The sequence below is a fragment of the Hydra viridissima genome, unplaced genomic scaffold (genome assembly GCF_058129835.1).
Source record: "Hydra viridissima isolate aposymbiotic clone 2 unplaced genomic scaffold, HvirCarnegie_v1 scaffold_7, whole genome shotgun sequence".
In the NCBI taxonomy this organism is placed as follows: Eukaryota; Metazoa; Cnidaria; class Hydrozoa; order Anthoathecata; family Hydridae; genus Hydra; species Hydra viridissima.
In genome coordinates, this window is record NW_028324306.1 from 4,831,833 (window position 1) to 4,856,776 (window position 24,944).

Sequence of the window (24,944 nt, forward strand, 5' to 3'; positions counted from 1 at the left end):
TACGATATCTAACAATATCGAAAATGAGATCACGCGAAGGTATCCGTTATATCGGTATCGTTTCGGCACAAATTGAATCATTTGGTATCGCAGCTCGGTTTTTCACTAACCAATATTCTTTAATAACATCTTTAATCTGGGATCAACAAAAATATAGGTAAATAGAGGTTAAATTAACCCTCGAAAATATAGGTAAGTAGATGTTAAATTAACCCTCGAAAATATAGGTAAGTAGAGGTTAAATTAACCCTCGAAAAATCTTACACTTGCGTTTTGTTCATAATAAATTTACAACTTCACATTTTCATTTTTTTTTTTTTTTTTTTCTTATTGATATCAAACGTAACTATGCGATCATTCGATGCCATATGATTTTTTTTATTATCAGTATTGTGTGGTATCGAATCGATACTAATGGTATCGACATTAACGTTTAAGTGGCACTACACTATTCGAGACTATCCCTCTCCGTACCGACTTACACGATACCGGTTAACTAGATTATTAATTGTATATCAATCATTACCGATATAACCTATACCTTCAATACCTGTGTTGCGCGATCTCGATATCGACACTGCAAGGTATTATATCAATACCAGACGAGAACCGAGATTCGATACCAAATATACAATGCCTCGTATTCATTTTGCTATATTTGAAAAAATCCTGCATTTGCTAGTCAATAAATTGGTCGGCAGAGAATTGGTCAGCGGCAATATTTTTCTACTGATTTAACTTTATTTTACAAGAAATAAAAAAAGGTTTTGAAATTGTAGTAAAGATATTAAAATGAGCCATTAAAAGCGGGAAAATTTTTTTTGTTTAAAAAAAAAAGTTTCCAACGATTAGTTTTCAGTTGCCAAATCTTCGACTGAATGTTTTTAAAAATAAATATTTGTAAGAGCTTTCTAAAAGAAAGCAAGAAAGAACAGCGGAATTAAAGATAAATGTCATCATCAGACGATTTGCAACTCGTGTTTCTGTTTATAACAATTTAATAATTCTTACTCAACTGTACTTTGAACTTAACTCAACCAAAAAATTGCAAAGAAATTTGTTTTAGCTAAAGATTTATATACGCCACATTGTTGAGATGGTTTTATGGCATCTGAAACCGTGGTAAACACAGCAGACAAAAAAAGTGTAACAAACAAACTCATAGTTTCAGTGGCGGAACTTCAAAATTTGGGCCCCCCCGCAAAAGAATGTTTTTTTTAAAAAAAATAAAGCTTCACATATTAAATAGATATTTATTTCATATACCATATTTAAAAACAAAAAATTAAATAAAGATAAAGATAACTTCAAAACGAAACTAAAACTTAACCGAACTTAAATAGTGAAAACTTTCCTCCTTGATTTCATATTGGCAAAATCGGTAATGATGTTTTTCATTTCCATTTTTCCAGCCGCTTTTGCCTCAATAGAAACTATTGCAAGGTCGCTTAAACGTTCTTTACCAATGGTATTTCGTAAATAATTTTTTATTATTTTAAGTTTCGAAAAAGAACGTTCAGCTGATGCAACAGTAACAGGTAATGTAAGAAACAATAACAATGCTGTTATCACTTGTGGAACGCTTGCAGCTATAGTTGACAATTTTACTATTAAAAGGTCAGCCAATTCACGTATAGATGATATTTTTGATATTTCATCATGTAGCATTGACTTTACCATAACCATTTGCAGCGGAAATTCAGTTGTTATATCTTCACTATATTTTCTCTGAATGGCTTCTGCACAGCTTATGATCTCACGTTCTTTCATTACCATTAATTTATTTGGATGGATGCAGGAAAATAATTGTACCACTTCTTGCATTCCTTTAAATCTATTGTCGAGTTGGTTGATAACGACGTCCAAAATTTTTATAAAAATATTGATGCGAAAAATTTCCTCACTACTATCAAAACGGTGATCTGTAGATAATTCGTCAAAATGCCTTTTCACAATTTTTCTTCTTTTTTGAAAAAATATTGCAGGAATCTGCCACGTAGTCGCTATTTCTACCGCTTCAAGTTTTGCTGAATCAAACATCTTTCTATATTGTTTTAAATTTTTGCTGGCATTTTCTAGAGAACCTGAAGCTGCCGTAAGATCTAAATTTTTAGTTTGCAGCAATTTTGATGGTATATGTACCTCATTAAGGATTTTAGACAAAAGCACGCATAAAAAAACAAATTCGAAACTGCTCATATTTTTTTGTATTCGTACTGCTTCTTCGCGTTCTTCACGTTTTGTACTTGTTATTGATATCTCGGAAAGAGCTTTCATTATATCAAGAAAGCGAATTTTAACGGCGAAAAGAGAAGTTTATCGTCCTGCCCATCGCGTTGGATTTAACCTTTTTAATGTTATTTGTGATTCTCCTGTATATTTGGATAGTAGATCCCACCTGTTTATGCTATTTCCGAAAAATGAATACACATCTTCTAGCATTACAAAAAATGAAGGAACTTCAACACAACATTTAACCGCATCGTTAATAACAAGATTTAAATTATGAGCTGCGCAATGCATATACATTGCATTGGGTTGATTTTTCTTAAAAAGGGCCTGAACCCCATTGTATATCCCACTCATGACGTTCGCACCATCATAACCTTGACCCCTGCAGTTACTTAACTTTATATGATGTTTTTCTAACAGATTTAAAATTTCTTCATGTAGTCCAGCAGCAGTGTGGTTATATATTTCCGTGAATCCCAAGAAAACTTCTTTAATTTCAATTGATCTGGCTTCATCTTTTTCATTTTTAATAATTTTTAATCTTTTTAAATGTAAAGCTTTATTACCAGTTACAAACCAGTTATGTAATTCCCAATTAAGTGAGTCATTTATTAGATCTGTAACAGAAATAGAAATGACTCATTATACAAAAAGTTCTAATACGTAAACCGCGTCAAATAATGGTGCAAGAAAACCGGTCTAAGCGTTTTATATTGTTTCTTTATTGCAAATCTTAATTGTATTCAAATGTAACATGTAGTAAACAACCTGTTACAATTTTGTATCTTGAAAAACACTTAGCGGTTTGCTAAATCTAAAAGCTTCCAAAACGTCATCACAGCGCACTTTGCAATACAAATTTTTGGTAATTTTCTATTGAGGAAGTTTGATTTCCTTGTCTTCAGATTTGGCAATAAAGCGAGTGTTGAGCTAATGACTTACCATGGAATCCTATTTTGTCATGCCTGGAAGACTATTGCCAATGAACACATTTTAAGGTGAGAATCCATAGGGTCTATCCAGACCCAAGTGAAGCTTCGTAATAGCAAAATTTGACAATATAGAAAACTCACCTCTCACTAGGTTAGACTTGGATAAATCTTTGTTTATAAAATAGACATTTTAATAATTCTCTAGGATTGAGTTAGGCAATTCATCATTGCATATTACATTAACACTCTATTTACACTATTTTGACCACAAATGCAACATGGGAATTCTTAGAACTTTTTTTACAAAAAAAGTAGAAACTAATCCCAGATAAATTTGTGTAATCTTTTTTTTTTTTTTTTTTTTTTTTTGTTAACAATAGGAAATTCCTGCTCTATTTGTTGGTATTTTGGAGCGTTACTCTATTGATCTACTATAACAAAGAATGCGATAGTTCTTTATTTTGGAGGTAAGTTGAATTGCGTGTACCCTTCTCTATTTCACAAGCAAAGTATAATCATAGGTGGACTGACCATTGAAAAAGGGACAACAAGTCTTCAGGAATTTGATAACTAAAGAGCTAGTTCTAAATTTAAACTCTTAACCTTAATTTAAAACTTAACCAAGCGCAACCAGGTACTTCTTTAAATTGAGACTTTTTTCATCGGTGCCAGATAAGTTTGATGCGCGTGATACGCCACTGCCCAATTTCGCAAAATCGGTGGATAGCCAAATAAAACAATATTGATAGCTGTTATTAGAATTAACTGCATAGAAAACACCTGTGCGGAAGTTATGTCCATTTTTTAGTTTGTTACAATCATTTTATATCATCTGCAGCGCGTCCTTTTAAAATTGAAATAATCAACTTCTATCACCTTTCTGTTGTACATGCAAACAAGGAATGTAATTAGACATCATTGAACAATAGATACTAATGATATATGTTACTAGATAAAAAATAAGGATAATTAAAATTTTGGTTTTTCTGAAGCTTATTAAAATGTAACTTAATGTTTAAAACAACGATTTTTTGTGTTTATATTCATACATAATTTATTCAAACATAATTTATTCATGCATAATTTTTTCCTACATAATTTATTTACGTGTTTTAAAAAATAAGTTCAACGGAGTTAATTTCGATCAACCCTTCAAGAAATTACCAATTCTGCCAAATGTCTTAAATGGTCGAAACAAAATAAGATATGGGAGAGATGTAATATATGAGATACAGTATTGGACAAAACATTTGCAACCAATATCGAACAATGCTAAAAAGTGTTCCTAATTTTACCTGTCTTAAAAACGAAACGAACTATACTACCACAACAAACAGTTAAGGATCTGGAGTCATAGCATGCGATGACATGAGCAATCAGCTGACAGGTGACAGCACACAGGCTATCCAGAAGTATCCAGAAGTTTCCAGAAGCATGCAGAAGCTTCCAGAAGTTTCCAGAAGAAGCATCTGGAAGCATCCAGTAGCATCCAGAAATATTTATTATTTTTATGACTTCAAGTGCAAAAATGGCTCCCGACAGTCTTGGATTGGAACTAAGAAAGAAAATTATTGGCGATTACGTAAGTGGAATGTCTCAAAAAAGTATTTGTGATAAATATCGTGTGAAAAAATGGACCGTATCAAGACTATGTTCCAAATATCGTTCTACGGGGAAGTTGGCAGCAGATAACAAAGGTGGAAGACCGCGTTCCACCACTTCTAGAGAGGATTCTATGATCGTCAGATCCGTCAAGAAGGATCCCTGGATATCATCAGTCGAGATACAAAAGCAATAAGAGCTGCCTGTATCGGACCGAACAATCAGACGACGTGCTGTTGAAGTCGGATTGTTTTCTCGACGCCCTGCAAAGAAACCGCTGATTTTACTAAAAAACCAGAAGAAAAGACTCCTGTTTGCTACATCTCTTATTGACTGGAATGTGCAGAAATGGCGAACTGTCCTGTTCAGTGATGAATCGAAGTTCAACATCATTGGGAGCGATGGCATTTGCCGTGTACGTCGACCGGCCGGAAAACACCTCGATTTACGTTACTGCCATAAGACCGTGAAGCATGGTGGAGGCAATGTAATGGTCTGGGGGTGTTTTTCTGCTAACGGTCTAGGTCCAATACATCGAAACAATGGAATAATGGACCGTTTCATGTAAAAAAATATCCTGAAAGATGTTATGTTACCTCATGCTGAATGGAATATGCCAATAAAATGGGTTTTTCAGCAAGACAACGATCCGAAACACACTGCAAAAGTAGTCAAGCAGTGATTTCAAGACAACCACCTATCGGTGATGGATTGGCTGCCTCAATCTCCGGATCTCAACCCTATCGAGAACCTGTGGGAGGTCGTCAACCGCAGAATTAATCGTGAAGATGTTCGTAATAAGGATCAACTGTTTGAACAAATCCAAAAGGCCTGGGCAGCGATTCCACAAAGTTTCATTGATCACCTGATCGAATCTATGCCTTGAAGATGCAAGGCTGTGATTGACAACAAAGGATTCGCCACGAAATATTGATAGCGAAATACAGCTTGGTCAACATTTTGTCGAGTTGCACTTGTTTTGTCCAGAAGGAAATCAACTTTTTTTAATACTTTTGATTAATTTATTAATTTTCGTGTACAAATAATGAACTTTGTGATGAATAAAACTTGAAGAACTTTGTCTCTAAACAGTTACATAGTTATTTCTCTAAATTGAAAAAATGCAGCACTTTTATATAAAGAAACTAAATTAGCATTACTTGGTTGCAAATGTTTTGTCCAATACTGTATATGAGAGATGTAATAAGATATCGCAATTTTTTTCTTTCTGGAGTCTGGTAACTTTGTATGTCTAAATATATAAATTATTTTGATTTATTTCAAATGAATAATGTAGAAGTTTGTACTTTATTTTTTAAAAATCCACAAAAAAACGTCGATGCTTAAGAAATTCTCAATTTTCATCAAAAACATTTGCTGAAACAGAAAAATTAGTGATAATAGTTAAACCTGTGCACAATTTTCCTGAGCTAATAAACCTGTGCACAATTTTCCTGAGCTAATAAACCTGTGCACAACTTTTACAGTTTCACCTAAATTATAAAATTTTTTTTGGATCATCACATGCATCACTTCAAAGTTATTTTTGTTGTTGTTTTTTCAGTGTATAATTTTTGTTCAATTTTTATGTCTTAAAAATTTTTTTAGGCTGGAGGAAGGAAACTTAACTCTCCAAAGATTGGTCAAAAGAGATGTTGTAGAAACTGGGTATGGGTAAATTTTGATGCTTTGGTAATGGGTAAATTTTGATACTTTTTTTGTATTCTGGCTGCTACGCATGACGTGTAAAAGTAGTTTAATTTTATTGTTTATCAGTTTTACCAGTTTTTTAATTGTATTTTGAAATATATTAATCACATTTGAAGTTTGGTACCTTTATGTTTGGAAGAATATTCAAATTATGCTTAATTATTGTCTTATTTATACATATGTATCGTCTTAATTATACGTAATTGTCGCTTAGCGAGTAACTTACGCTGCACCATTTTTTGAGATACGGAGCAATCACACGTGTCGTTTTTAAAACAAGAAATTTTTTCTTCACCCGAGCGTCGAACGTACGTTCAGCCGAACGTACGGTTTAGCCGAACATAACCAAGTGTTCGGCCATAATGCTGTTTTAAAATCATATTTTATTTTAAAATATTTAAACAACTTTTTACTGAGGAGGCAATAATGAGTGACTCCGTTGCACAAAGCAGTACATAGGATTAAATCAGAGAATCTTTAATGGTGCCAAGGTTTAATTAACTAGTTTCCAGCAATTAAGCATCAGTTGGTTTTCATTAAATGTACATTTTAATTTTGTAGCGTTTTTTAATATTATTTATTAATTTGTTTTAGTGTTATTACAAGTATATTTATCTTGGAGGTAAAAAAACTCTTTACCATTTTTAAAAAAACTCTTTACCATTTTTATTTCTTTACACCGCCAGTCATCTTATAACAAATTTATGTTCCGTATTTTTTTAAAAATCTCTTTCCACTTTTTTAAATAAAAATCTCAAAACAACCTAAATATTTGTATTTTTTTACTTTTTTCAACGTAAGTTCTTAAGATTATCGACAGCGTCGAAATCATTACTACAAATTTATCTTAGCGCGTTAAACCATTACTTTTACACTTTCAAAAAATTTTTATAAGAACTAAGAATAAGTTTTGATATTTTCAAGGTTGATTCGGTACCCGACCGGTTCGGTGTTCGGTTAAAATTCATGAACAGCCTCCGAGTTTTTTTAGTGAAAATCATAGCACCGCAAGGCTTGTACTATCCAGCGTTTTACATGTTAACTAACGAGTTTAACAATATAACGTTCTGTTTTGTTTTAGAGATGAAACTGCTAATCGGTTTCAAAATGTGATATTTTTAAAGACACATAAAACAGGGTCTTCTACCATCACAAATGTTTTCCAGCGTTACGCGAAATCAAAAAAATTGAACGTCGCCCTGCCTGAGTGTGACCACAGATTTTGTTTTCCGAACAAATTTGAAAAAACTTTTCTATATAAACACAGAGAAAACGAGACTTATAATATGTTGTTCAACCACGCTGTATTTCACAAAGAGAATATGTTAAAAATCATGAGCGATAATACTAAAATAGTTACAATAATAAGAGAACCATACTCGCAATTTGATTCTGCTGCACAGTATTTCAACTTCAGGAAGTTTTACAATCTGAGCAGCGATTCACCTGTATTGGATGAGTTTTTTAAAAAATCAGATGAGTCTTTGAAAAAAATTATTCAATCGGCTGATTTATCAGACGGAGAAGGTGCGTTTTCATTGGCCAAAAATCCAAATGCGTTTGACCTCGGCTTCGACGTTTGGAATGAAACCTCTGATTATATCGAAAGTATGTTACATTCACTTAAACAAGATTTCAATCTTGTAATGATCATGGAATATATGGAAGAGTCTTTAGTATTGTTGAAAAATGAGCTTAGTTGGGAGTTAGAGGATGTTGTATTTCACGTTCACAATGCGAGGATGTTTAAAGAAAAAAGCACTAATGACATAAAAAAGATAAGAAAAAAATTTTAAACTGGAACAAACTTGATGCTGCAATTTATCAGCACTTTAACGAAACGTTTTGGATGAAAATAAAGAGCAGCCCTCCTAAATTTACTGAGGATGTGATGAAATTAAAGAAGTGGAACGAGAATTTATTAAACTTTTGCAAATTTTCAAAAGCCACTGAGTTATCAATGCTATTAATAAAAAAATACGGCGCGCAAGGAAACTTTTGTTTAGATTTTTTTATGGGGGATATTGACTTTACTGCTCGGTTTAAAAATAATCGATATAGAAGCTGGTATTTTCCGTGGCAATGGCAGTTTTTTTTATAAGAATAATTGTTACTTAAAATTATACTTCTCGAAACAAATTTTTTTTTTCAAAATTTGCTAAGCACATTTACTAAGGTAATAAAGGAAAAAAAAACTTCGAATGTTAAAAATCTCAACCCCTGACTGCATTCCATTTGGGTGACTAATAACTGGAATTTATCAAGAAATGTTGTAAACGAGTTGGGATAACTAAAATAACTTTCATTGGTTGTTATAAAGAAATATATCGAAAACTCGCGAAACCCAGTGAAAATTTAATCTGAGATTATTAACGACCATAACATTAAAAAAAAAAAAAGATTTTAATTTCATAATAATAAATTTTCTGGTATTTTCGATTTTGTGCACTGTAAATGTTTATAGTTCTGGATGAAACAGAGGCATCTGCTGTTATATACGTAATTTTCGTGGAGCAACGCTACTTTTATATTCTCAGTTTGATATCGCATTGTTGTAGAAGTCTTACATTTTTTCGCTTTAATTGCAAAACAATAGCTGCATCCTACTTGGTTAAAATACTTTGTTTATTAGTCCCTACAGAAACATTTTTTATGACATTTTCGGTTTTTCTACCTAAAAATATAATCAAGCTTAACTACTTTTTTTAGTCTAAATTGAGTGTCGAATTACAAGTCGAATGTTTACTACTATTTACAGACGTTTGCTTTTACGGTATGACATGCTATAAGATAAAAGGGTAATCAAAGGCTGTCATTATTTCAAAAAGAAATCTTGAGGAAATTTCTATAATATTGGTACAATAGGATCAAGAAGTGTATAAGGAAATTTATTCGTAGAACTCATATAAAATCAACATAAATTATGCATATCTTTAAGTAACACTCAAAAACGATAGAATAAAAGTATCTATAGCACCACGAATATATATATATATAAAAAGATGAAACAACCAAAGCACATGCTTGGAATAAACTAATTTGATGTCATCGAAAGCATTTTGACGTCATTCACATATTTATAGCGAGTTATCTTTTTGTCAACCATCAAATTTATAACAGAAAATAAAATACACATGAAAATATTATACGTAGGCAAAATTGTCATCATTAACTTCTTCGTTTGTGTCTTTTGGTATGAGTTCATTTTCGAATGATAGATTATTGAAGCCTTGGGAACTGTCACTCGCGCGTGATGAATTATTGAAGTCTGGGGGACTATCACTCGTGCATAATAGATTATTGAGGTCTGGAGGAATATCACTCGTGCATAATAGATTATTGAGGTCTGGAGGAATATCAATCGCGGGTGATGGATTATTGAAATCCGGAGGACTATCACTCGCGCTCTCAACTTCATTGTCAACGGCTATCAAACTTTTAGCGCTGCCGTGGAACGAATCGTTAATACTCGTCAGGTTTTCTTCAAAATCTTTCTCTCTTTCCGAGCCAGCCGTTACAGAGTTTTCTGACTGAACATTTGAACTTATATTTTCACCAGCAACAGTGCTTAAGGTTGTTTTGGAGCTTGTAACGTCTTCGTTATCAGAATCGTCAAGAGCGAAACGAAGGGCAGAACCATCCAGCATGGCAGATTCTCTGAAAAAGTATGAATCAGCCAAAATGGTAGCATTAGCGTCACTGATTGGTCTAATCTTTTTATCAGTTTTAAACTTTTCTTCCACAACGAAACCCTCTAAAAATTTAAATCGATTTTTAACATTTTGTATAAATATTGTTTTTAAATAAAAACTCAATGGCTCCAAAAAAATAACTTTCATATAAAAAAAAAAGAATTCAAAATAATATTTTTAAAAAAGTTCAATTTTTTTTTTCCTATTTAAATATTAAAAATTATACTAGTCAAAAATATTTTTAAAAAAAATATTTTTGTAAATATTATTATAAATATATAACATTTTAAAACGCATTAATAGTTCTTTATATAAAGGTCATCTCAATCTGAAAAAATGTACAATTAAAACACAATATACAAACTCAACGTGGACAGCAGCGAGTTGATCTTACAAAGGAAAAAAACTCACCCATGTGCATGGCGTTAAGCCGAGCAAGTTTCAGTTTTTTATTAGCACGCTTCTCTTTTTCTTCTTCTGTGAGTTCCTTAGGTTTATCACTATTAATATCGGTGAATATTTTCCTCTCCAGTAATCTTGTCTGATAGAAATATATTCCAAACGCGCAAACTAAATTTAAACCAAATTCAAATGATTTGTCATTTAGTGAATTTATCACAGGAAAATTTTAAACGATTTTAGGTTTTCTTTCGAACACTGGTTTTTATTGCACACTAAAACGAAAAAAGTTTACTAAAAAGACAAAGTCAAAAAATAATTACCTAAAAAGCTAAAAGCAAACACGGAAAATGCTGCAATAATTGGAATCCAATTCGTTCGGATTTCCTCGATAGGAGGTATTGTAGGAATTGGTTTTGCAGTTGTCTGGTTCGGGTCATATATATGAATATTACCACCTTAAAGTAAAAAAAACTTCGTAAAAAAGTAAATACAGTCACTGAAATTAAGAGTCCATGCAAGAGAAACAGAAACAAGATTTGTGAAAACCAAGCCAACTTCAGGTTCAATTTCAGCTCAATTTTTCATTTTAAAGATTTGTTTATTGGTTCAAATCTTCAAAAATGATGTTGCTCCTCAAAAAATGTTGGTACTCATGAGTAGGAAAATGCAACTTAAAGTACAAATAATTAACTTAAAAAAAAAAAAGTTTATAATTGCAGTACTAATAATAATGATGATGATGATGATGATGATGATGATGATGATGATGATGATGATGAGGAGGAGGAGGAGGAGGAGGAGGAGGAGGATGAATTGCGACATACAGTTGTGGATAAAATTAATGTGAATGAAATTATTATACTGAATTATGAATTAAATTTTGTAAGTTTTATATCCTAGTCAATATAAATATAACTTTATGTCCATGGTTTGTTTTATGAAATGGCTTTTGTTTTTTAATTTATAAGAGTATTATCTTTTTGGTTTAATGTAACACATTAAATACAGAGAGCAGGGAGTATGTAGAAAAATAATGCGCTAAAAAACTTGAAAGAAGCCATAGCAATTAATATAGGAAAAACTCATAATAATCAAAAAATTTTCAGAAAAGAATTCATTTGGATTTTATATTCTTAAAACTAAATCAAACTTTGAAATAAAAAAAAGAACATAAATTTACTCAAAGCCAGAAAATACAATAAAAACTGCAAACCTTGTTTCATTTCCATTTCAAAAGTTTGTTCAAAAATCATTTTTTCTAGTTCTTCCTTAATGAACCAATTTCGCAGTTCACCGATTTTGTCTTTAATGGTCACATTAATGATGGATATGCCTAATCCTCCTAAATAGTCAAAATAAGTTACAGAGAATGTATCAAGAAAATTGAAGGAAAAATAATGCTTAAGTTATAATGGATATACCTAATCCCCCTGAAAAAACTAAAAATTTGTGTAAATTAAAACTCTCTAAAAAAGATTCAATCTAGTTTGGCAAATTAGTTGCCAATATTGCTTAATGGTACCATCAAAATTTTAGGTAGGATACTTGATAATGAATTTAAAATGATAAAAAAAAAGATTATTATTATAAGAATTAAAGAGATTTTTTTAAAAAAATAATTCAATTCTTGTAATAATAATCTTTTATTTTATTGTTTGCCAAAATCTTTTATTTTTCAAATACCAAATAAATTTGTATATTCGTAAAAAATTTACTCACCCTCTATGCATTGAACATTGAATAATCTACTTCTGTGAAGGTCCAATTTCAATTTTGGCCATACTGCTTTACCTTTTGCAATGAGGTATTGTTGAACTTGGTATGTGAATTTATTAGTAGTTGATTTATGTTTTGTTTTTGTTGAGCAATATGGATCAAAATCCATGTGAAGGTAAAACAAAAACACCAGATCTTCATCTAAAGATTATCAAAGATTATCAGTAAATAGGTTATTAAAATAACTTAAAACTATATTTCAAATTTCACTAACCTAGATTTGGTGATTCTGTAGTAGGAAAATCCCCTTCTTGATATAAGGCAGCTATTTTCCCTAAAGTCCGACACCTGCATAAAGCAGATCTGTTTACAAGGTATGCAAAATAATAGCAGAGTTTTGGATCAAACATTTTTGTAAGTGGATTCCATACCTGGCACTGGCAATAATAACAAAAAAAAAAGTTTTGAAGACAGATCTTTTGATACAAAAACACATAAAAAAAAAAAAAAGGTTGAAGATAAATTGATACAAGATCACATAAGCAAAAGTATCAAAATCACCTGTACATTACTCATATTATTCAGTGAGAAATCTCGCAGTGGAAGTGAAATATCATAGAAATTATCAATACCACCATCAGTTTGAAGTTCTTTTAAAGTCACAGGGTTGTAAAGACCCAGTTCATAAACATCAGTGACAGGTCGCCAATCTTCACCAAATGATCCATTTGGGTACAGATTCTATTTGTAAAAGCAAACTGTACAAATGACTAATCAAAACGCAACCAAATTTGAAAACACACTGTACAAATGACTAATCAAATCAAAACTTGAAAAAATAAAAAATGCATTGAAGTACTTTTCAATTTAACATTTTATAAATAAGCTTGTAGGTATAATAATTATAAAAATTTAAAATATAAAAAATTTTTAAAATTTTTAAATACGTAAAAAGTATACATAAAAAAATTAATCTAAATCTAAAAGAAAAACCTACAAAATCATACTGGGCTTGTACAACAAGTACATTAGTGCAATTAAATGGATTAGAAGGTTGACAATTCCAATTGCTGTATGTACTTTTTAAATTTTCATTTGGGATAAGAAAGCTGATTGAATTTTCAAGAAAACTTTCCAACTGAAAAAGTCCCTTAATCTGTGTCCCAGTAAAGACACCTTGTTGATTATCATAGTTGCTTCCAGCTACACTTAAAAATGCTTTAATGAAGGATGGAGTTTCAGAAAGAACTATTTCCAAATTTCCAGGGTTATTTAGCAAAATGTTTAAAATGCTTATTAACTGCTTTGTCTAAAAAAAAATACAAAAAGTAAGCAGTGTCAGCTCCATACCACTGAAAGTGAGTTAGACAAGTACTTCCTACTTGATTTTAAAATAGTAATATGACTTAACTTGTAAAACACAGAACAAATACATAAGTACCATTTTAGTTGAATCTATCTCCTGCCTCACAGTGGAAAGTTTTGCAGAAATATATCCCAAAGTTAATGTAATATTTTTCAATGTGTATATACTCATTTGCCCATTTGTAGCATTTACAAACTTTGTCATGACATCTATTGCTTTTGTTACCAACAAAGGAATAAACCCTAAGTACAAAATTTCTCATGAAAATGTTCTTTATCAAATAGTTATTCTAAAAGTATCAGCATTTAACAAAAAAATTCATAAATTTTAACAGCAAATACTATCAAACCAGTAAGCTATCAGATAGAATCTAATTTGCAACCAAATTATAGATTAAATTTTACTTAAAAAAAAAAATTGCTTTTACAAAACAAACCTTGTTTTCGAAACTTTCCCAGATACAATGCAAGATTTTCTTGAATGCTATTACTTGTTGCTAGAACATTCAAATTAAGTAGCGGTATGATATCAAGGATGTATTCTGCGCATTGCAGTTGATCGTGTTGTAAATAAAAAGTTAAGTTATACAGCTACAAAGAGAAATATAAATATGTGAATCAAACTTTAAAACCTAACAAATTAAACAATTTTAAAACACAGAAAAATATTTTTAAAACTTAGAAAGAAAATATCATTTGATAAATAAGAGTGAATGAAAAAACTTAGTCTCATTACAAACCTTTTTTAAAATTTTAATGTCATTATTGCCACTAAAAGGTTTGATAATGATATCTGCTGTAACTGTAGTAACAAATCCTTCATAGTCCATAATTTCATAGAATACTTTCAACCTATTTTCAGGACCATCTCCATGTTCTATAAAAAACTGCACATCCTCAATCCAGTTTTGGGCAGACCACATTGACTTATAAATTTTATCACTTTCATTACTGCTATTATACTTTTCATAATGGCCAAAGCGGAACAAATAAACATTTGAGCTGTGCCAGCCAGTAACACGGAATCGAAATTTGTCTGAATATGCCTGGCCAATCTCAGGTGTAGCATTAATGAATGCATCTTTTACAGGCATAACTATTTCCACTTCTTCGTAAGCATACACTAATGAACTTTTAAATGGAAACGAGAACTTACAAACTACAATACGACCATAATCAAAATAATAAGGAGGGAAATGCTTGATAATAGTAGGAACCCGACCATCAATAGGTTTGGCAGTAATATTTGCAAGCTCCAAATTTAGTTCCTCATTACTTCCATCTTTAAGTAAGAAAACCATAGAATATAGAAAGCATAGCAAATTAAAGGCTTTAAAAGCACAGAAAATAACAGGCTTTGAGCATGAATGCAATTTATAATCAATTATAAAACATTTGTATACATATAAGAAAACATCTATACCAAACTTATAGCTACATGACCAGGAGTAAACAATTTCCACCTGAATATTTTCTACATCTGCTGTAAATGTAATTACATCAAAAGAAGAAACTTTGGGTTTTTTTGCCCTAATTTTTATTTTTGGAACATCATTGTCTAAAACTAAAATTTCAACTGATGACAGAGATGTATAACCATTATATGTAGATGAGACTTGAAATGTGTACCTAAATAAAAATACTCTTTTTAAATACTAGTAAAAACCAATTTTATGCTTTTATTTCAAATTTATATTGTAATAAATCCTGTTACATTTTGCTGGTAATAATTTTGAGTGTTGCTTTGTTTTGCAAAGTTAAAAAAACCTGAATAAAGAAGACATTATAATTAATCAGAAATAACAAAGTAACCAAATTTAGCATCATATATACCAAAACTTTTAAAATTCATTAATGGAATGGAATTGACTTATCATATTTCTCTCTCATATCACTCATCATTGACTCATCATATTATCAAAAAAGGATGCAATGCAAATGCAAAATGACCCCTTAGGTACTTTTTATAAAATTAGTTGGGCACTTAAATAAATTTTTTGGCCCTAACTACTAACTTCTTTCAACAGCTTATCTAGTAATTATTTTATGCTAGTTTATGTCTACCATACATATTTAGCTTCTTGTTTTTCTTCATATTTAACAAATTCTTTTTTTTCTTACAATGCTAGATCTTAACAAAAGAAGATTTGTATGGATTTTAAAATGAGTGAATCATTAAATTGATATTGAGAAAGTTTTATATTGCTCTGAAAAATAAAACTTATGCAATAATGAAACATTATTTTAAAAGCTTATCAACAGTTAATGCACAAAAAAAAAAAAAAAAAAGAAAATCTATGATAACTTAGTTATAAACCCTTAAAGTTGTCAATCTGGCTGATCAAATTTTTAATTTTAAATAATGATTTTAATTATTTGACATTGCTTGTTGCCTCTGAATCTGTAAGGCTTCAGTTGAAATCTTAACTTGGGAACTTACTTTTGGTTTGTTCACATTTCAATATTGTTTATCACCATTATTATTATTTTTATTATATCATCATTATTATTATTATTATTATTATTATTATTATTATTATTATTATTATTATTATTATTATTATTATTATTATTATTATTATTATTATTATTATTATTATTATTATTATTATTATTATTATTATTATTATTGTAAATATTATTATTATTGTTATCATTATCATTATTACTATTATTATTATTCTTGTTATTGTTATTGTTGTTAACTTTAATTACAATTATTATTATTATCATTAGACCCAGTTAAGTAGGTTGTAAACTGTTCATATTTTTATATGTAAGGTTTTGTAAGGTTTGCAATTATATTGTTCTTAAACATCAGCAAATTAAAAAGCTAATCATCATAAGTTATGTATAGAAACACTGCTCACTGTAAAGAAGATAATAAATCAGTAGGCAATAATTCCAACTGCAGATAGTTATTAGCAGGGAAAACAATGTCCTTTCCTGATTGAACACATGGACTCTTATTATCCAAACATTTCCATTTATATGTTGCTGTTTTTTTGCTTGAAAGTTCAGTGTACAAATTTAGTATATCAGTCTTACCAACTGTGCGGTTACCTCCAACAATTTTTACGTTAGGATTCAAAGATGCTATCTGCAATGAAATTTGCTCACTCAGCTTTTGATCTTCATTATACTTATCACGCACTGTGTATCGGAGAATCACTTCATAATTGCCAGCAATAAGAGTACTTACAGGAATGTAGAGCAAATCTGAAAAAGTGTCGACACTTTTATCAAAATCTTGACCAAGTACAAACCAGTCAGGAGAAACAATACGCTCTTGTTTTGTGCAGCTAGGATAAGTGACCTTTGCTTTTAATGCTATAGAATCATCATCTGAATGCATGGAGTTTACAAGAACTTCAGCATAGGGCAGACAATTATCAAGAAACCCAAATTCCTTTTTTCCAGTTCCTATGTTTCCAAATGCATTTTTTCCAATAACATTAATGTAATACATTTTTAACATATCGAACCAGTTAGACTGAATTGTAATCTCACTCAGTCCTTGAAATGGTTGTAGTTTGTCAACAAACAGTTCTGAAAAACATAAATTAAACATTTTTAAAATATAGTGCAATTGTCCAATTTGAAATTACTCAAAAAATTCTTGATTTTTAGAAATAATTCAACTGCTTAAGTGCAAAAAAGCATAAAGATTTGTTGTTATTTACACTATAAAATCCATCTAAAGATATAAAAAAAGCAACCTGTTCCATTATCTGTAGTAGCATATTTATCATCATATATATGCCAACTGATGTCCTTTAAAGGAGCATACCCAGTTAAATTTGACAAATCAACATTCACTTTAAGGTCATCTTGAAACTCTTGTGGACAACTGCACTTACTTATTGGTCCAGTGATTTTGACAATTGGCAATGCAAAAGCTTCTGTACCATTTATCAAAAAAGATACATTGGCAGCAATAGTTGCATTATCAAAAACAAGACTGTCCATAGCAGTCAAATTTGCATCTTGAGATGGGAAAAGATTAATGATATTTTCTGAGATCACACGACACAATGGTTGGGAGCCCAACTTTGATGTTGTGTTTGCATCAAAAAGATTTTCACATTTGTTGTAATTTAATGAGAGATTTAAATTTTGATTAAAATGAAGCTCAATTATTTCACCAGCATTAATTATTTTGGACGTAAAATTATTCAAAACAGGTATGCAAAGAACCTGAAAAAAAAAAACATTTCCAAATGAACTAAGATTTACAAAAGGTTTAGCAAAGTAATAATTTTTAGTAAAGTTTTAAAAAATTACAAATAGCATTAAGAACTAATAGTTTTTTTTATAAGTACTAAAGAATAAACAAAATGTCATTCAGTGACTTCCTCAACCATTACTTCCTGCACACATTCTTAACCACAAATCTTTATATAGAACAACTCAAACTAGAATTGATTTACATCTATTCATCTTATAATTAAGACATCATTAAGCAACCATTACTTCCATTATTTATCTTTACTTTGTGCATATAGCAATCATTTCTTAATTTAAAATCTTAAAAATGATTAGTGAATGATCTAAATGATGAGAAACAAATAGTTATTAAAGAATGATAAAGAAAAGCCTTATTAATTTATCAAAAACCTTAAAAAAATATTGAAAAACTGATAAAAAATGAAAAACATGTTTTTGATTAAAACTATTTATAGAATGTGTGGTAAGCAATCACACATTTCATAAATAGTTTAGTGCTTTCAAAACAAATGTTTCATACAACTTTTATGTGCATAAAAAAACACTGCTTATAGAACTTAAAAAAAACCAAAATTAATACAATAAATCAGACAATTATTGACCTTGCCATAAATGGCACCATCCCAAAAGATGTTGTCAAGTTGCTTAACAAACCCTTTAATAATGTATAAACAGTGATTTCACCTTAATAATCACTGGCCATGTATAAGAAAGAGGCCTAGTAGTGGTTTGAAGAATACTGTTTTTACAACTTAGTTGATCAAGTCTGTCAAGAGCTAAATTTGTTAAAGAGAACATCATCAGAAATGTGGTCAACAAAGACTTCAAGGCCAAGTCTAGAGCCAGGATCAAAAAACACTTTGTTTCCCCAATGTTAAAGTGAAAAAGTTTCAAAAGATCAAAGAAACTTCTAAACCTACTGAAAAGGGACAACCATCCTCTTTTCTAGTAAGAAGTTGTTTACAGTTTATTCTGTGTCCAACAGTTAAACCAATCATTATTATTAGTCATCAATTATTTTGGGCAGTCCCAGAGTATATGCAGTACACCGTCATGACCAAACATCCAGCACCTGTGATGGTATTTGGACTAGTTTCTTTAGACCACCTCACAATGCTTCCTGTTTTTAACAAAGTCTGGCCTTGAAGTCCTTGCTGAACACATTTCTGGTGATGTTCTCACTGAGATAGCTCTTTAACAAATTTAGCTCTTGACAGACTTTATCAACTAAGGTGTACTAACAGTATTCTTCAAACCACTACCAGGCTTCTTTCCTATACATGACCAGTGATTATTAAGGTGAAATCACTGTGTATACATTATTAAAGGGTTTGTTAAGCAACTTGGCAACATCTGTAGGGATGGTTTCATATATGACAAGGTCAATAATTGTCTGATTTATTGTATGGGGTGAAAATTGACTTCAATAAGTATATTTGAATCCTGGAGAGCAATATCAAGTCCTGGATAGATGCTCACTACACTACAGAGGACAATTTTATGTTCCAGCAGGATAGATTCTCTGGTTACACTTCAGAAAAATCAAAAGCAGCTCCAAGGCTATTAAGCTTGGACATTAATTGGGAAAAGAACTTTATTTTTACCAAAAAAATGAATTTATTTTTTACAAAATTTGCAGTTGTATACACAAAAATAAAAAATGTTTTCACAAAAAGTTGTAAAAACTAACATCAAAAACTAACCTGCTTTAAAAAAATTGAACTGAAAAAAATCAGCAACATTGATTTTGTAAGCGATTGGTTGTAAATGGAATTAAAAAGCTCACAATATTTTGTGTATAAAAAAAACAAGTTCTGGTATTCGCAACTGCACAGCAAGAATAACCACAATAATTGAATTTACCAGAAATCTCATGCTAAAACAAAATTAAGAAGTAAAATTGCGATCATATTTTACTTTCCAAAAAGAGAAGAGTAAAGTTGAAACTTTTCTTAAACATTTTTAGCATGACAGTTTTTTGATAACAAGTACAGTAATAATGCTGACCAAAACTTTATTTTATCATAATAAATAAAGCTTTTAATACGCTATCTCCTTTTTTTTTTTTTTTTTTTTTTTTTTTTGATATTAGTAAAAAGTTATAAAAATATAAGATGAATAAAACTATAATTATGCAAATAGACATAAAATTATGCAAGTAGACATAGAATACAAAATAAGTCACCTTTCATTTATTTTAACAGGAAGAGATTTTTTCAATTATGCAATATGTAAAAAAAAGTCAACAGCTTTTTTGAATACTGTCACCATGTAAAGAGGATATTCATACCATACTAAATATGTAAAGCCAACCCCCTGAAAATCTTTGAAGCACAAGCAACATTTCTTTAATCTTGATCAATTTTTCTTTGTAAAGTAGGAGGAAAAGAAAATTTTTAATGAAAAAAAAATGCAACCCCCTTAAATTAAACTTTTTTAAAAACTTAAGAGAGATTTGTTTTACACAATTTTTAAATACAGGGGGTAAAAACTGACTATATTGAATATAAAATAAAATGGTTTTCTGTAAAATTAATTTTTTATGTATTTGTATAGTTATCAAGTTATGTTGCTAAGCATTTTGAACATTAATGAAAAAGAATTTTAATTTTTAAAAAATTAAAAATCCCAATGGTTTTTAGTTATTAATACCAGTACTGTTTATAGATATTTTCTTGAAGATCTTCATTAAAAAAACCTAAAAAGATCTTCATAAAAAAAAACTAAATGTATGAAAAAAACCTAAACAAATATTTAACAAGAACCCAAACAGATATCCAATGTTTCAGCAGTAAAAGTGGTTTTGTGCTTTAATTAAGCATTTTTTAAATTTGCATTTGCTTAATTTCAAGCAAATGCAAAGATTGTTGAATACATTAATATTTATCATTTTCGTTTATTTATTATTTACACATCAGCATATATATTTTAAATAATTAAGCTTTTTGAAGTTTAAAACAGACATAATTATTGATAACACCAGATTGTCAGGAATGGTTTTTACTAGAGTAATTTCATACAAACAGCAGGTCATTTTTAACTGAAATCAATGAATCAAAAAATTTTTAAGGAATTGATAAGATAGAATCTCAAAAAAAAGTTACATAAATTATATCAAGTTGTTTTTAAATTATTTCAACTAGATAGAAGATAAAATAAAACTTTTTCTTATGTTATTCTGCACTATTCAGAGTACATATTATTACAAAATCATCTAACATTAATTATTTGGAAGTTTTTGCTCAGTTATTTTGTTGTTTGTATATCATACAATATTATTTTAAACTGAAATTTTCTGCTGGGTTCACTATTTAGTAATTTAGGATATTGTTTGTTATCTAGCATTTATTCAAATAGTTGTTTCCATAATTTTTGTTGTAACAAGTCAGATACAAAAAGTAAAAAGGTAATTGTAGCAAATAGTATTATCGATTTTTGTTGAGAAAGAAAACAAGAGAATTATAAAATGAATGGTAATCTAGAAGAATGTTCATTTGGTAAACATTTTCTAGCAAATGGTATATATTTTTGTATAGAAAGACATAATCAAATAAACATGGAAAAACATTAGTTTACCAGTTTTGTAACAATGAAACATGATTTATGCCCAAAACAAAAGGTTGTGCTAGAATAACAAAGAATTTTCATATACAAAAGAGACTAACTTTATGTAATCTCAAATAACTTTCAGAAGCATTTAAATTGAACATTAAATTGTCACAAAAACTTATCTAGCTGTTTAAGAGATCATTTATAAATGATCTTTTCTGAATACAATGTTGACCAAGACATTAGTTGTAAACAAACAGATTGCTTTCTAATTTGTTCTAAGATTTGACTTCTCATTCTTAAATTTTTGAAATGACAAGCTTAAGATTTGCAATAACAAAAAGTAAAAATTTTTTAAAAAATGTCATTTCACCAACGACTTTGTAGAGAATTACAACTTTGTAAGTTGTAAATGATATCATAAAACTGAAATCCCAGAGATAAAGAAAATGGAGCATTTTTTAGATGATTGTGCAGACCAATAAAAAAACAAAAAAAAAGGAATTCCTATAAAATCACAATGGACTTTTTTTGCTACTGACCATTATAAATTTCCACATATAGAAGACACATTAAAAAGAGCCATTATTAAAGCAAATCTTTAGAAATCATTAAATATTGCAGATTATTGAACCTTTGCAGATATTTGAACTTTTTGCAACACATTTCAAAGATCACAATAACTTTCAAAGGAAAGAATACATGAAGTTAGGAACCTTTTAAAAAATAATTTTTATGAGTTGATAACAGCCCCAGGTACCTAAGCTTTTCATCAATTTACATAAATGTTCACCTAAAAGCTGGCAATTAAAATGTCAAGTAAGTCTGCAACAAATATGGTATATGGTTTGATAAAAAGAAAAAAAAATTGTCGAAATAGATATAAGATTTCACAGAATCAGTTTGGTTTGGTACAGAAGAATGTGCCAAGAATGTGAATGAAGAGCAAGATATTAACAAGACATTCATGCGCTCTCACGATTCTGCACCATCTTTTAATTAGAGGCAGTTTGTGGAAAATGTATCATAACTTTTTTGAAATTTTTCATTTTTTCCTTAAACATGCATTTAGTGCATTTAAGGAAAACGTATTACAAATGTTGCTGCTGAAAAAAACTTATTAAAAGAGTTGATAATACAATCAACATTTTTGAAACAGATCTAAAGCTATTTTAAAAAACAGTTTTAAAAAATGTTTTTTAAAATTAGTTTCTTTAAAATAAAAAAAAAAAGAATAAAAGTTAAAATGAAAATAGTGAAATAGTTATCTTACATATAGAAAAATCATCAATAACTATAAAACTGCTCCTACATAAAGTAATGCTTTAACACTTGATGAAACAAACTTATTAGAATGTGCAGTGTTAAATGCCTCAGCAAATGTTAGAAATTGGATCCCATTTAGAACCTTTCGATACAAATGAGCTGTTATCTAATATTTTTTCAACATACTTCAAAAATAAATTCAAATTCATGATAATTTGAAAGCAGAAAAAAAAATTAACATACTATTGAGTTAATTGATAAACTATTCTCCATTTTATCAAAGTGCTTGTAGTACCAGGTTGAAAACTTTTAATAACTCATTCCCTAAAATAACATTAGTCAATCATTAAATAAATCAATAGAATTCATTTGTTATTATTGTTAATTGTAACTATTTTAAAAACATTATACACTCTACACTAATAAAATTAATACCAATGTTATTTGTAATCTATCCATGATTTTGTTTTATTCAAATAATTCATAGTAAATTAATATTACATACATTATCATACATTATCGTTTCAAGTACCAGTCCAGCATTTGGCATTCTTGGTTGACTAAATGTAAAACTCAGTAACAGGCTGACTAACTGCTGGACATAGACATAATGCTCAGTAATCATGGTAATTACTTGAAAATTATCAAATCTACATAATTGATCATAATGGAAAACACAGTTTTCATAGTTCATTTAAGCTAAAATTAGATGAACTCTGAACAGCCAACTACTTTCCTTTCCAAGCGCTTTGTGTAAATTTTATATTCCCTTAAAATTCTTTCTAACACCTTTTTTTAATGTAAAATTATCATGATGTCCGTGGACATGGAATTAAAACGTCAAAGTAGTCTTTAAATATATTTAATTTGAAAATGTAAATACATCAAATAGTTTACATAACTTTTCTATTTATATACATATAAAAACACACTGTTGTGCAAATGTTTCTGGATACTAAAACATACAATTATTAACCATACAAATATTAATTTTGAAAAAAAAAAAAGGGTTTTAAAAAATAACAGATATATATTTCTATTGAATTATACCAAAATAAGCATACTTAAATAAAAATGTTAAAACAATATTTAGTCAAATTTAAATAAATCTGTGAATAAAGTAAAAGGAAATGTCTGTTAACTTAGTGAAGTATGAATTTTGTTGATCTTTGTGTCACATGTCATAACTGATGTAGAAAGTGATTTTCGCACCTTCGCTGCACCTTCATTAAAGGATATTTTTCTTTTGTTTTAGTCCTCTACTTCATTCCGTGAGTTTGTTTTATGTTTCTTAAATAATGTCTTAATTGTTGTGACAACAGTTTAACATTTAAGTAAGAATAACTACTGATAAAATTATTTGAGTTAAAATTATAATAATTATATCTAGATTATGAAACAATAATTATTGGTTGAAAAGAAAGATCATTCTGTTTGTGAAAATACAATCAAACTTCATATACTAAAATCTACTGCTCACAATTCCATCAATCAACATCAAGACTGGTTTTAATAATGAATAGCCAAATAGTATTAATCCTTAAGTGGAACCACAGAAGCTGAAAATAAATTTATCATTTTGCTGTGTAAAATGTTGGACTTAACAATCAAATTGCTAAATGAATTCCACTTTTGAAGTTAAAACATGATGAAATAATTTCAGTGGGTTCAAGATCACAAGAATTAGACTATTAAACACTTTAAAAAGATGTTGTGGACAGATCTCAAAATTGGAGATTTTTAAAATAGAGAGCATGTGTTCTGTAACTTGGTTATGAGAAAATAATACCTAACCTCAACTGCTTAAACATTTTCAAGGTTTAGTTAAAGTCTACAATTTTCATTCAATGGTGCTTCTCTAATCTATAGAGTTGACAAGATTTCAGATCAAATGAACTTTATAAAGTTTTAGTTAGAAGAGTGGTTCCAACAGAAATAAAACTCATTGGTCCAGGTGCTTCAATCAATGATCTGATTAACCCAATTGAACCTTTTTTTTAAAAATGAACTTGTCATGTTTGAGTAAAGTATCAGATAATATAAATCAGACAACTAAAGAAACACTTTAATTGTACTAAAAAATTTTGTTAACATAAGAAAAAAATCTTTCAACAAGTGAAGGGTGGATTTTTTTTGATGACAAAAATGCGATCGATATTTTGTGCAAAAAAAAAAAAAAAAGGATTTGGCGAGTATTACAAAATATCATATTAATAGTAAAAGTGTACTGAATAGTATTAGCAGTTTTTGA

At 29.4% G+C, this 24,944-nt stretch overlaps 1 protein-coding gene and 1 pseudogene across 2 annotated transcripts; one reads left to right on the top strand and one right to left on the bottom strand.

Annotated features, from left to right (window-relative positions):
• Positions 1 to 23: 23 nt before the first annotated feature.
• On the top strand, positions 24 to 8,614 carry LOC149885750 (galactose-3-O-sulfotransferase 3-like; annotated as a pseudogene). The gene is made up of 5 exons (XR_016454585.1): positions 24 to 157; positions 1,495 to 1,617; positions 3,545 to 3,631; positions 6,375 to 6,434; positions 7,558 to 8,614. The product of XR_016454585.1 is annotated as a galactose-3-O-sulfotransferase 3-like (transcript).
• Positions 8,615 to 9,351: 737 nt separating this feature from the next.
• On the bottom strand, positions 9,352 to 20,238 carry LOC145183908 (uncharacterized). The gene is made up of 16 exons (XM_090094154.1): positions 20,064 to 20,238; positions 19,582 to 19,754; positions 17,371 to 17,848; positions 16,522 to 17,200; positions 15,075 to 15,280; positions 14,392 to 14,933; positions 14,089 to 14,242; positions 13,728 to 13,894; positions 13,284 to 13,595; positions 12,848 to 13,027; positions 12,561 to 12,723; positions 12,290 to 12,487; positions 11,784 to 11,912; positions 10,891 to 11,025; positions 10,580 to 10,738; positions 9,352 to 10,230 (listed from the first exon to the last, which is right to left on the bottom strand). The coding sequence occupies exons 2-16, from the start codon at positions 19,618 to 19,620 to the stop codon at positions 9,620 to 9,622; spliced, it is 4,152 nt and encodes a 1,383-aa protein (XP_089950280.1). The 5' UTR covers positions 19,621 to 19,754; positions 20,064 to 20,238; the 3' UTR covers positions 9,352 to 9,619.
• Between the last annotated feature and the right edge of the window lie 4,706 nt (positions 20,239 to 24,944).

What these genes read in the sequence shown, in the direction of transcription:
- LOC145183908 (XM_090094154.1), bottom strand. Translation starts at nt 19,620, where the DNA reads ATGTTGCTGATTTTTTTCAGTTCAATTTTTTTAAAGCAG. An exon ending in TACAAGCCCAGTATGATTTT is followed by an intron (nt 13,028 to 13,283) that starts GTAGGTTTTTCT and finishes TTTTACAAATAG; the next exon opens with AATCTGTACCCAAATGGATC. An exon ending in ATAATATGAGTAATGTACAG is followed by an intron (nt 12,724 to 12,847) that starts GTGATTTTGATA and finishes TATTATTGCCAG; the next exon opens with TGCCAGGTATGGAATCCACT.